This window comes from Lytechinus variegatus, chromosome 9 (genome assembly GCF_018143015.1).
Source record: "Lytechinus variegatus isolate NC3 chromosome 9, Lvar_3.0, whole genome shotgun sequence".
Classification (NCBI taxonomy): Eukaryota; Metazoa; Echinodermata; class Echinoidea; order Temnopleuroida; family Toxopneustidae; genus Lytechinus; species Lytechinus variegatus.
In genome coordinates, this window is record NC_054748.1 from 30,272,352 (window position 1) to 30,286,790 (window position 14,439).

General features: G+C 39.5%; 1 protein-coding gene across 1 annotated transcript; it reads right to left on the reverse strand.

Annotated features, from left to right (window-relative positions):
* Positions 1-1,907: 1,907 nt before the first annotated feature.
* On the reverse strand, positions 1,908-13,443 carry LOC121421950. The gene is made up of 5 exons (XM_041616751.1): positions 13,427-13,443; positions 6,362-7,118; positions 4,956-5,652; positions 3,573-3,975; positions 1,908-2,391 (listed from the first exon to the last, which is right to left on the reverse strand). The coding sequence occupies exons 1-5, from the start codon at positions 13,441-13,443 to the stop codon at positions 1,908-1,910; spliced, it is 2,358 nt and encodes a 785-aa protein (XP_041472685.1).
* Between the last annotated feature and the right edge of the window lie 996 nt (positions 13,444-14,439).

The following is a 14,439-nucleotide window of genomic DNA, read 5'->3' on the forward strand; positions in this document are numbered from 1 at the left end:
CATCTGACACAACAAATGAAGAAACTACACCGGCTGATACAACAACACAAGAAACTACGCCGGCTGATACAAATTTGTTGAAACTACAACGGCTGATACAACAATAGTAGAAACTACACCAGTCGATACAGCAACTGAAGAAACTACGACATCGGATGCAACAACTGTAGACACTACGTCATCTGACACAACAAATGAAGAAACTACACCGGCTGATACAACACCACAAGAAACTACGCCGGCTGATACAACATTTGTTGAAACTACAACGGCTGATACAACAATAGTAGAAACTACACCAGTCGATACAGCAACTGAAGAAACTACGAGATCTGATGCAACAACTGAAGAAACTATGACATCTGATGCAACAACTGTAGACACTACGTCAGCTGATACAACAACTGAAGAAACTACACAAGCCGATACAACTGAGGAAACTACGACATCTGATGCAACAACTGTAGAAACTACATCAGCTGACACAACAACTGAAGAAACTACACGGCTGATACAACAACAGAAGAAACTACACGGTTGATACAACAATAGTAGAAACTACACCTGTTGATACAACAACTGTTGAAACTACAACGGCTGATACAACAATGGTAGAAACTACACCAGCTGATACAACAACTGAAGAAACTACAACAGCTGATAACAATAGTCGAAACTACACCTGCTGATGCAACAACTGTTGAAACTACAACGGCTGATACATCAATAGTAGAAACTACACCGGCTGATACAACAACACAAGAAACTACACCAGCTGATGCAACAACTGTTGTCGCTACAACGGCTGATACAATATTAGAAACTACACCAGCTGATACAACAACTGTAGAAACTACACCGGCTGTTACAACAACACAAGAAACTACACCGGTTGATACAACAATAGTAGAAACTACACCAGCTGATACAACAACTGTTGAAGCTACAACGGCTGATACAACAATAGAAGAAACTACACCGGCTGATATAACAACACAAGAAAATACACCAGCTGATACAACAACTGAAGAAACTGGACCGGCTGATACAACAACACAAGAAACTGCACCGGCTGATACAACAACTGAAGAAACTACACAAGCCGATACAACACAAGAAACTACACCAACTGATACAACAAATGAAGAAACTACTACTTCTGATGCAACAACTGTAGACACTACGTCAGCTGACACAACAAATGAAGAAATTACAACGGCTGATACAACAATAGTAGAAACTACACCAGCTGATACAACAACTGAAGAAACTACAATGGCTGATACAGTAGTAGAAACTACACCAGTCGATACAACAACTGAAGAAACTACGACATCTGATGCAACATCTGAAAAAACTATGATATCTGATGCATCAACTGTATACACTACTGCAGCTGACACAATAACTGAAGAAACTACACGGCGGCTGATACAACAACACAAGAAACTACACCAGCTGATACAACAACTGAAGAAACTACACAAGCCGATACAACACAAGGAACTACACCAGTCGATACAACAACTGAGGAAACTACGACATCGGATGCAACAACTGTAGAAACTACAGAAGCTCACACAACAAATGAAGAAACTACACCGGCTGATACAACAACACAAGAAACTACACCAGCTGATACAGCAACTGTTGAAACTACAACGGCTGATACAACAATAGTAGAAACTACACCAGCTGATACAACAACTGAAGAAACTACAACGGCTGATACATCAATTGTAGAAACTACACCGGCTGATACAACAACACAAGAAACTACACCAGCTGATGCAACAACTGTTGTCGCTACAACGGCTGATACAACAATAGTAACAATAACTGAAGAAATACAACATCGGATGCAACAACTGTAGACACTACGTCATCTGACGCAACAAATGAAGAAACTACACGGCTGATACAACAACACAAGAAACTACGCCGGCTGATACAACATTTGTTGAAACTACAACGGCTGATACAACAATAGTAGAAACTACACCAGTCGATACAGCAACTGAAGAAACTAAGACATCTGATGCAACAACTGAAGAAACTATGACATCTGATGCAACAACTGTAGACACTACGTCAGCTGATACAACAACTGAAGAAACTATACAAGCCGATACAACTGAAGAAACTACGACATCTGATGCAACAACTGTAGACACTACATCAGCTGACACAACAACTGAAAAAACTACACCGGCTGATACAACAACAGAAGAAACTACACCGGTTGACACAACAATAGTAGAAACTACACCAGCTGATGCAACAACTGTTGAAGCTACAACGGCTGATACAACAATAGTAGAAACTACACCGGCTGATACAACAACACAAGAAACTAACCAGCTGATGCAACAACTGTTGTCGCTACAACGGCTGATACAATATTAGAAACTACACCAGCTGATACAACAACTGTAGAAACTACACCGGCTGTTACAACAACACAAGAAACTACACCGGTGATACAACAATAGTAGAAACTACACCAGCTGATACAACAACTGTTGAAGCTACAACGGCTGATACAACAATAGAAGAAACTACACCGGCTGATATAACAACACAAGAAAATACACCAGCTGATACAACAACTGAAGAAGAAACTGGACCGGCTGATACAACAACACAAGAAACTGCACCGGCTGATACAACAACTGAAGAAACTACACAAGCCGATACAACACAAGAAACTACACCAACTGATACAACAAATGAAGAAGAAACTACTACTTCTGATGCAACAACTGTAGACACTACGTCAGCTGACACAACAAATGAAGAAATTACAACGGCTGATACAACAATAGTAGAAACTACACCAGCTGATACAACAACTGAAGAAACTACAATGGCTGATACAGTAGTAGAAACTACACCAGTCGATACAACAACTGAAGAAACTACGACATCTGATGCAACATCTGAAAAAATTATGATATCTGATGCATCAACTGTATACACTACTGCAGCTGACACAATAACTGAAGAAACTACACCGGCTGATACAACAACACAAGAAACTACACCAGCTGATACAACAACTGAAGAAACTACACAAGCCGATACAACACAAGGAACTACACCAGTCGATACAACAACTGAGGAAACTACGACATCGGATGCAACAACTGTAGAAACTACAGAAGCTCACACAACAAATGAAGAAACTACACGGCTGATACAACAACACAAGAAACTACACCAGCTGATACAGCAACTGTTGAAACTACAACGGCTGATACAACAATAGTAGAAACTACACCAGCTGATACAACAACTGAAGAAACTACAACGGCTGATACATCAATTGTAGAAACTACACCGGCTGATACAACAACACAAGAAACTACACCAGCTGATGCAACAACTGTTGTCGCTACAACGGCTGATACAACAATAGTAACAATAACTGAAGAAACTACAACATCGGATGCAACAACTGTAGACACTACGTCATCTGACGCAACAAATGAAGAAACTACACCGGCTGATACAACAACACAAGAAACTACGCCGGCTGATACAACATTTGTTGAAACTACAACGGCTGATACAAAACAATAGTAGAAACTACACCAGTCGATACAGCAACTGAAGAAACTAAGACATCTGATGCAACAACTGAAGAAACTATGACATCTGATGCAACAACTGTAGACACTACGTCAGCTGATACAACAACTGAAGAAACTATACAAGCCGATACAACTGAAGAAACTACGACATCTGATGCAACAACTGTAGACACTACATCAGCTGACACAACAACTGAAAAAACTACACCGGCTGATACAACAACAGAAGAAACTACACCGGTTGACACAACAATAGTAGAAACTACACCAGCTGATGCAACAACTGTTGAAGCTACAACGGCTGATACATCAATAGTAGAAACTACACCGGCTGATACAACAACACAAGAAACTACACCAGCTGATGCAACAACTGTTGTCGCTACACGGCTGATACAATATTAAGAAACTACACCAGCTGATACAACAACTGTAGAAACTACACCGGCTGTTACAACAACACAAGAAACTACACGGTTGATACAACAATAGTAGAAACTACACCAGCTGATACAACAACTGTTGAAGCTACAACGGCTGATACAACAATAGAAGAAACTACACCGGTGATATAACAACACAGAGAAAATACACCAGCTGATACAACAACTGAAGAAACTGGACCGGCTGATACAACAACAAAAGAAACTGCACGGCTGATACAACAACTGAAGAAACTACACAAGCCGATATAACACAAGAAACTACACCAACTGATACAACAAATGAAGAAACTACTACTTCTGATGCAACAACTGTGACACTACGTCAGCTGACACAACAAATGAAGAAATTACAACGGCTGATACAACAATAGTAGAAACTACACCAGCTGATACAACAACTGAAGAAACTACAATGGCTGATACAGTAGTAGAAACTACACCAGTCGATACAACAACTGAAGAAACTACGACATCTGATGCAACATCTGAAAAAATTATGATATCTGATGCATCAACTGTATACACTACTGCAGCTGACACAATAACTGAAGAAACTACACCGGCTGATACAACAACACAAGAAACTACACCAGCTGATCAACAACTGAAGAAACTACACAAGCCGATACAACACAAGGAACTACACCAGTCGATACAACAACTGAGGAAACTACGACATCGGATGCAACAACTGTAGAAACTACAGAAGCTCACACAACAAATGAAGAAACTACACCGGCTGATACAACAACACAAGAAACTACACCAGCTGATACAGCAACTGTTGAAACTACAACGGCTGATACAACAATAGTAGAAACTACACCAGCTGATACAACAACTGAAGAAACTACAACGGCTGATACATCAATTGTAGAAACTACACCGGCTGATACAACAACACAAGAAACTACACCAGCTGATGCAACAACTGTTGTCGCTACAACGGCTGATACAACAATAGTAACAATAACTGAAGAAACTACAACATCGGATGCAACAACTGTAGACACTACGTCAGCTGACGCAACAAATGAAGAAACTACACCGGCTGATACAACAACACAAGAAACTACGCCGGCTGATACAACATTTGTTGAAACTACAACGGCTGATACAACAATAGTAGAAAATACACCAGTCGATACAGCAACTGAAGAAACTAAGACATCTGATGCAACAACTGAAGAAACTATGACATCTGATGCAACAACTGTAGACACTACGTCAGCTGATACAACAACTGAAGAAACTATACAAGCCGATACAACTGAAGAAACTACGACATCTGATGCAACAACTGTAGACACTACATCAGCTGACACAACAACTGAAAAAACTACACCGGCTGATACAACAACAGAAGAAACTACACCGGTTGACACAACAATAGTAGAAACTACACCAGCTGATGCAACAACTGTTGAAGCTACAACGGCTGATACAACAATAGTAGAAACTACACCGGCTGATACAACAACACAAGAAACTACACCAGCTGATACAACAACTGTTGAAGCTATAATGGCTGATACAACAATAGTAGAAACTACACCAGCTGATACAACAACTGAAGAAACTACAACGGCTGATACAACAATAGTAGAAACTACACCGGCTGATGCAACAACTGTTGAAACTACACCGGCTGATACAACAACACAAGAAACTGCACCGGCTGATACAACAACTGAAGAAACTACACAAGCCGATACAACACAAGAAACTACACCAACTGATACAACAAATGAAGAAACTACTACTTCTGATGCAACAACTGTAGACACTACGTCAGCTGACACAACAAATGAAGAAATTACAACGGCTGATACAACAATAGTAGAAACTACACCAGCTGATACAACAACTGAAGAAACTACAATGGCTGATACAGTAGTAGAAACTACACCAGTCGATACAACAACTGAAGAAACTACGACATCTGATGCAACATCTGAAAAAACTATGATATCTGATGCATCAACTGTATACACTACTGCAGCTGACACAATAACTGAAGAAACTACACCGGCTGATACAACAACACAAGAAACTACACAGCTGATACAACAACTGAAGAAACTACACAAGCCGATACAACACAAGGAACTACACCAGTCGATACAACAACTGAGGAAACTACGACATCGGATGCAACAACTGTAGAAACTGCAGAAGCTCACACAACAAATGAAGAAACTACACCGGCTGATACAACAACACAAGAAATACACCAGCTGATACAGCAACTGTTGAAACTACAACGGCTGATACAACAATAGTAGAAACTACACCAGCTGATACAACAACTGAAGAAACTACAACGGCTGATACATCAATTGTAGAAACTACACCGGCTGATACAACAACACAAGAAACTACACCAGCTGATGCAACAACTGTTGTCGCTACAACGGCTGATACAACAATAGTAACAATAACTGAAGAAACTACAACATCGGATGCAACAACTGTAGACACTACGTCATCTGACGCAACAAATGAAGAAACTACACCGGCTGATACAACAACACAAGAAACTACGCCGGCTGATACAACATTTGTTGAAACTACAACGGCTGATACAACAATAGTAGAAACTACACCAGTCGATACAGCAACTGAAGAAACTAAGACATCTGATGCAACAACTGAAGAAACTATGACATCTGATGCAACAACTGTAGACACTACGTCAGCTGATACAACAACTGAAGAAACTATACAAGCCGATACAACTGAAGAAACTACGACATCTGATGCAACAACTGTAGACACTACATCAGCTGACACAACAACTGAAAAAACTACACCGGCTGATACAACAACAGAAGAAACTACACCGGTTGACACAACAATAGTAGAAACTACACCAGCTGATGCAACAACTGTTGAAGCTACAACGGCTGATACATCAATAGTAGAAACTACACCGGCTGATACAACAACACAAGAAACTACACCAGCTGATGCAACAACTGTTGTCGCTACAACGGCTGATACAATATTAGAAACTACACCAGCTGATACAACAACTGTAGAAACTACACCGGCTGTTACAACAACACAAGAAACTACACCGGTTGATACAACAATAGTAGAAACTACACCAGCTGATACAACAACTGTTGAAGCTACAACGGCTGATACAACAATAGAAGAAACTACACGGCTGATATAACAACACAAGAAAATACACCAGCTGATACAACAACTGAAGAAACTGGACCGGCTGATACAACAACACAAGAAACTGCACCGGCTGATACAACAACTGAAGAAACTACACAAGCCGATACAACACAAGAAACTACACCAACTGATACAACAAATGAAGAAACTACTACTTCTGATGCAACAACTGTAGACACTACGTCAGCTGACACAACAAATGAAGAAATTACAACGGCTGATACAACAATAGTAGAAACTACACCAGCTGATACAACAACTGAAGAAACTACAATGGCTGATACAGTAGTAGAAACTACACCAGTCGATACAACAACTGAAGAAACTACGACATCTGATGCAACATCTGAAAAAACTATGATATCTGATGCATCAACTGTATACACTACTGCAGCTGACACAATAACTGAAGAAACTACACCGGCTGATACAACAACACAAGAAACTACACCAGCTGATACAACAACTGAAGAAACTACACAAGCCGATACAACACAAGGAACTACACCAGTCGATACAACAACTGAGGAAACTACGACATCGGATGCAACAACTGTAGAAAATACAGAAGCTCACACAACAAATGAAGAAACTACACCGGCTGATATAACAACACAAGAAACTACACCAGCTGATACAGCAACTGTTGAAACTACAACGGCTGATACAACAATAGTAGAAACTACACCAGCTGATACAACAACTGAAGAAACTACAACGGCTGATACATCAATTGTAGAAACTACACCGGCTGATACAACAACACAAGAAACTACACCAGCTGATGCAACAACTGTTGTCGCTACAACGGCTGATACAACAATAGTAACAATAACTGAAGAAACTACAACATCGGATGCAACAACTGTAGACACTACGTCATCTGACGCAACAAATGAAGAAACTACACCGGCTGATACAACAACACAAGAAACTACGCCGGCTGATACAACATTTGTTGAAACTACAACGGCTGATACAACAATAGTAGAAACTACACCAGTCGATACAGCAACTGAAGAAACTAAGACATCTGATGCAACAACTGAAGAAACTATGACATCTGATGCAACAACTGTAGACACTACGTCAGCTGATACAACAACTGAAGAAACTACACAAGCCGATACAACTGAAGAAACTACGACATCTGATGCAACAACTGTAGACACTACATCAGCTGACACAACAACTGAAAAAACTACACCGGCTGATACAACAACAGAAGAAACTACACCGGTTGACACAACAATAGTAGAAACTACACCAGCTGATGCAACAACTGTTGAAGCTACAACGGCTGATACAACAATAGTAGAAACTACACCGGCTGATACAACAACACAAGAAACTACACCAGCTGATACAACAACTGTTGAAGCTATAATGGCTGATACAACAATAGTAGAAACTACACCAGCTGATACAACAACTGAAGAAACTACAACGGCTGATACAACAATAGTAGAAACTACACCGGCTGATGCAACAACTGTTGAAACTACAACGGCTGATACATCAATAGTAGAAACTACACCAGTCGATACAACAACTGAAGAAACTACGACCTATGATGCAACAACTGAAGAAACTACAGAAGCTCACACAACGACTGAAGAAACAACTTTAGCCGACACAACAACTGAAGAAATTACAACGGCTGATACAACAACACAAGAAAGTACACCAGCTGATACAACAACTGAAGAAACTACAACGGCTGATACAACAATAGTAGAAACTACAACGGCTGATACAACAATAGTAGAAACTACAACGGCTGATACAACAATAGTAGAAACTACACCGGCTGATGCAACAACTGTTGAAACTACAACGGCTGATACATCAATTGTAGAAACTACACCGGCTGATACAACAACACAAGAAACTACACCAGCTGATGCAACAACTGTTGTCGCTACAACGGCTGATACAACAATAGTAACAATAACTGAAGAAACTACGACATCGGATGCAACAACTGTAGACACTACGTCATCTGATGCAACAAAAGAAGAAACTACACCGGCTGATACAACAACACAAGAAACTACGCCGGCTGATACAACATTTGTTGAAACTACAACGGCTGATACAACAATAGTAGAAACTACACCAGTCGATACAGCAACTGAAGAAACTAGACCTCTGATGCAACAACTGAAGAAACTATGACATCTGATGCAACAACTGTAGACACTACGTCAGCTGATACAACAACTGAAGAAACTACACAAGCCGATACAACTGAAGAAACTACGACATCTGATGCAACAACTGTAGACACTACATCAGCTGACACAACAACTGAAGAAACTACACCGGCTGATACAACAACAGAAGAAACTACACCGGTTGATACAACAATAGTAGAAACTACACCAGCTGATACAACAACTGTTGAAGCTACAACGGCTGATACAACAATAGTAGAAACTACACCGGCTGATACAACAACACAAGAAACTACACCAGCTGATACAACAACTGTTGAAGCTATAATGGCTGATACAACAATAGTAGAAACTACACCAGCTGATACAACAACTGAAGAAACTACAACGGCTGATACAACAATAGTAGAAACTACACCGGCTGATGCAACAACTGTTGAAACTACAACGGCTGATACATCAATAGTAGAAACTACACCAGTCGATACAACAACTGAAGAAACTACGACCTATGATGCAACAACTGAAGAAACTACAGAAGCTCACACAGCGACTGAAGAAACAACTTTAGCCGACACAACAACTGAAGAAATTACAACGGCAGATACAACAACACAAGAAAGTACACCAGCTGATACAACAACTGAAGAAGCTACAACGGCTGATACAACAATAGTAGAAACTATAACGGCTGATACAACAATAGTAGAAACTACAACGGCTGATACAACAATAGTAGAAACTACAACGGCTGATACATCAATTGTAGAAACTACACCGGCTGATACAACAACACAAGAAACTACACCAGCTGATGCAACAACTGTTGTCGCTACAACGGCTGATACAACAATAGTAACAATAACTGAAGAAACTACGACATCGGATGCAACAACTGTAGACACAACACCAGCTGATACAACAACTGAAGAAACTACACAAGCCGATACAACTGAAGGAACTAAGACATCTGATACAACAACTTTTGAAACTACAACGGCTGATACAACAATGGTAGAAACTACAGCAGTCGATACAACAACTGAAGAAACTACGACATCTGATACAACAACTGAAGAAACTACACAAGCCGATACAACTGAAGGAACTAAGACATCTGATACAACAACTTTTGAAACTACAACGGCTGATACAACAATGGTAGAAATCAACTTTAGGTGATACAACAACTGTAGACACTACACCAGCTAATACAATAATTAAGGAAACCACACAAGCCGATACAACTGAAGAAACTACGACATCTGATGTAACAACTGTAGACACTACACCAGCTGATACAACAACTAAAGAAACTACACAAGCCGATACAACTGAAGAAACTACGATATCTGATGCAACAACTGTAGACACTACATCAGCTGACAAAACAACTGAAGAAACTACACCGGCTGATACAACAACACGAGAAACTACACCGGCTGATACAACAATAGTAGAAACTACACCAGCTGATACAACAACTGTTGAAGCTACAACGGCTGCTACAACACTAGTAGAAACTACACCGGCTGATACGATAATACAAGAAACTACACCAGCTGATACAACAACTGTTGAAGCTACAATGGCTGATACAACAATAGTAGAACCTACACCAGCTGATACAACAACTGAAGAAACTACAGAGGCTTACACAACAACTGAAGAAACTACAGAGGCTTACACAACGAATGAAGAAACAACTTTAGCTGACACAACAACTGAAGAAACTACAACGGCTGATACAACAACACAAGAAACTACACCAGCTGATACAACAACTGAAGAAACTACGACATCTGATGCAACAACTGTAGACACTACATCAGCTGACACAACAACTGAAGAAACTACACCGGCTGGTACAACAACACAAGAAATAACACCAGCTGATACAACAACTGAAGAAACTACACAAGCCGATACAACACAAGAAACTACACCAGCTGATACAACTGAAGAAACTACGACATCTGATGCAACAACTGTAGACTCTACGTCAGTTGACACAACAACTGAAGAAACTACACCGGCTGATACAACAACACAAGAAACTACACCAGCTGATACAACAACTATTGAAACTACAACGGCTGATACAACAATAGTAGAAACTACACCAGCTGATACAACAACTGAAGAAACTAACGGCTGATACAACAATAGTAGAAACTTCACCAGTCGATACAACAACTGAAGAAACTACGACATCTGATGCAACAACTGTAGACACTACATCAGCTGACACAACAACTGAAGAAACTACACCGGCTGATACAACAACCCAAGAAACAACACAAGCCGATACAACAACTGAACAAGCTACGACATCTGATGCAACAACTCTAGACACTACAGAAGCTTACACAACGACTGAAGAAACTACTTTAGCTGATACAACAACTCTAGACACTACAAGAGCTGACACAACAACTGAAGAAACTACACCAGCTGATACAACAACTGAAGAAACTACAACGGCTGATAGATCAGTAGTAGAAACTACACCAGCCGATACAACAACTGAAGAAGCTACACCAGCCGATACAACATTAGAAACTATACCAGCTGATACAACAACACAAGAAACTATACCGGCTGATACTACAACAGAAGAAACTACACCAGCTGATACAACAATTTACATAGGTAAAAAGGGGCACTGATACGAAAAACGGCACCTAAGAAATTTGGCACTTGCATACGGCATAAAACGGATCCCTCCCAGGTAGTAGGGGCACATGACATGCTCGTGAGGGGCACTTTTGGGAGTAAAAAGGTGCACTGATATAACAAAGGGAACCTACATGGTAAGGGAGCGCCTGCTAGGACACGAACCGGGTTCTTCTCAGGTCAAAGGGGCACAGAAGACGTCCTTAAGGGAGAATTATTTGTTTAAATTTGGCACTGATACGAGATTTGGCACTTGCTAATACATAAAACGGGTCATTATCAGGTTTAAAGCGCACAGAAAACGTCCTGTAGTGGCCTATAATCCAGGCAGAGCCTGCAGTTATTGGCCTTGCCGTTATGCTGAACGTAAATAGATTTCTGCTCTTTTTAGGCATTTTACTGTCATGAATATTTCTAGTATGTTTAACATTTTTACTTACAAACATTAGGAAGGCAAGTTTTTTTTTTTTTTTTTTGGGGGGGGCTCTAATTTATTAACTAATTAGTATGTCATTTTTGTTTGTAATATTGTTACCGAGGTATCCTTTTTTCCCCTCTTATAGAAAACTGTGACATAGATGCAATTCCTTTCTCAAATCAAACAACATCTGATTCTCTGGACCATGATGCAAGTATCGTTATAGCCTGTGACATTGGCTACTCTACCGGTATGGGTATTGAAACAGAGCTCATGTGTGATAACGGGACCCTTTCTGCACCTGTTCCTGTCTGTTATGGTATGATACTATCAATCTTGGATAAATCTGCCAATTAAAAAGAATTGATTTATACAGACAATCTTTATTTTCAAACTGGCTTTTTTTAATGTGCCATTTTGACTTGATGGTCGTGTGAAATTAAGAACTGAGTATTTTCTTTACTTAACTCATTTTAAGGAATAATTTCTAAAAAGTTTTTGCTGTTTTTAGGCATTTTACTGTCATGAATATTTCTAGTTTATTACAATTTTTTCTGTGCAAATAATCCAAAGGCAATTTTTTTTTGGGGGGGTCTCTAACTGATTAAATAATAATTGTTATTTGTGCTGGTAATGTTGTTACCGAGGTGTCATTTTTCCCCTCTTATAGAAAGCTGTGACGTAGGTGCAATTCCTTTCTCAAATCAAACAATGGCTGATTCTTTGGACCATGATGCAAGTATCGTTATAGCCTGTAACATTGGCTACTCTACCGGTATGGGTATTGTAACAGAGCTCATTTGTGATAACGGGATCCTTTCTGCTCCTGTTCCTGTCTGTTATGGTATGATCCCATCAATCTTGGATAAACGTGCCAATTCACAATAATTAATTAATTTAGATAATCTAGATTTTCAAACTTACTTTTTTGAATGTGTCATTTTGATTTGATGGGGTTGTGAAAATAAGAACTGAGTATTTCATTTTACTTTACTTATTTTAAGGATTATTTTCTAATAGATTTCTGCTCTTTTTAGGCATTTTACTGTCATGAATATTTCTAGTATGTTAAACATTTTTACTTACAAACATTACGAAGGCAAGTTTTTTTGGGGGGCACTAATTTATTAACTAATTAGTATGTGATTTTTGTTTGTAATATTGTTACCGAGGTATCATTTTTTCCCCTCTTATAGAAAACTGTGACATAGATGCAATTCCTTTCTCAAATCAAACAACATCTGATTCTCTGGACCATGATGCAAGTATCGTTATAGCCTGTGACATTGGCTACTCTACCGGTATGGGTATTGAAACAGAGCTTCTGTGTGATAACGGGACCCTTTCTGCACCTGTTCCTGTCTGTTATGGTAAGATCTTATCAATCTTAGATAAATCTGCCAATTCAGTAGAATTTATCAATTCAGACAAACTAGATTTTCAAACTGGCTTTTTTGAATGTGCCATGATCTGACTTGATGGGGTTGTGAAATTAAGAACTGAGTATTTTTTTTTTACTTTAGTCATTTTAAGGATTAATTTCTAAAAGGTTTTGCTCTTTTTAGGCATCTTACTGTTATGAATATTTCTAGTATGTTACAATATTTTCTGTTCAAATATTCCAAAGGCACTTTTTTTTTTGGGGGGGGCTCTAACTGATTGAATAATAATTGTTTTTTGTGTTGGTAATGTTGTTACCGTGGTGTCATTTTTTCCCCTCTTATAGAAAACTGTGACATAGATGCAATTCCTTTCTCAAATCAAACAACATCTGATTCTCTGGACCATGATGCAAGTATCGTTATAGCCTGTGACATTGGCTACTCTACCGGTATGGGTATTGAAACAGAGCTCATGTGTGATAACGGGACCCTTTCTGCACCTGTTCCTGTCTGTTATGGTATGATCCCATCAATCTTGGATAAACGTGCCAATTC

Coding starts and splice junctions, on each gene's coding strand:
- LOC121421950 (XM_041616751.1), bottom strand. Junction 5,653..6,361: donor CAATTGATGTATCAGCCGTT/GTAGTTTCTTCA, acceptor GCATCAGCCGGT/GTAGTTTCTACTATTGTTGT. Junction 2,392..3,572: donor GTAGTTTCTACTATTGTTTT/GTATCAGCCGTT, acceptor ATATTGTATCAG/CCGTTGTAGCGACAACAGTT.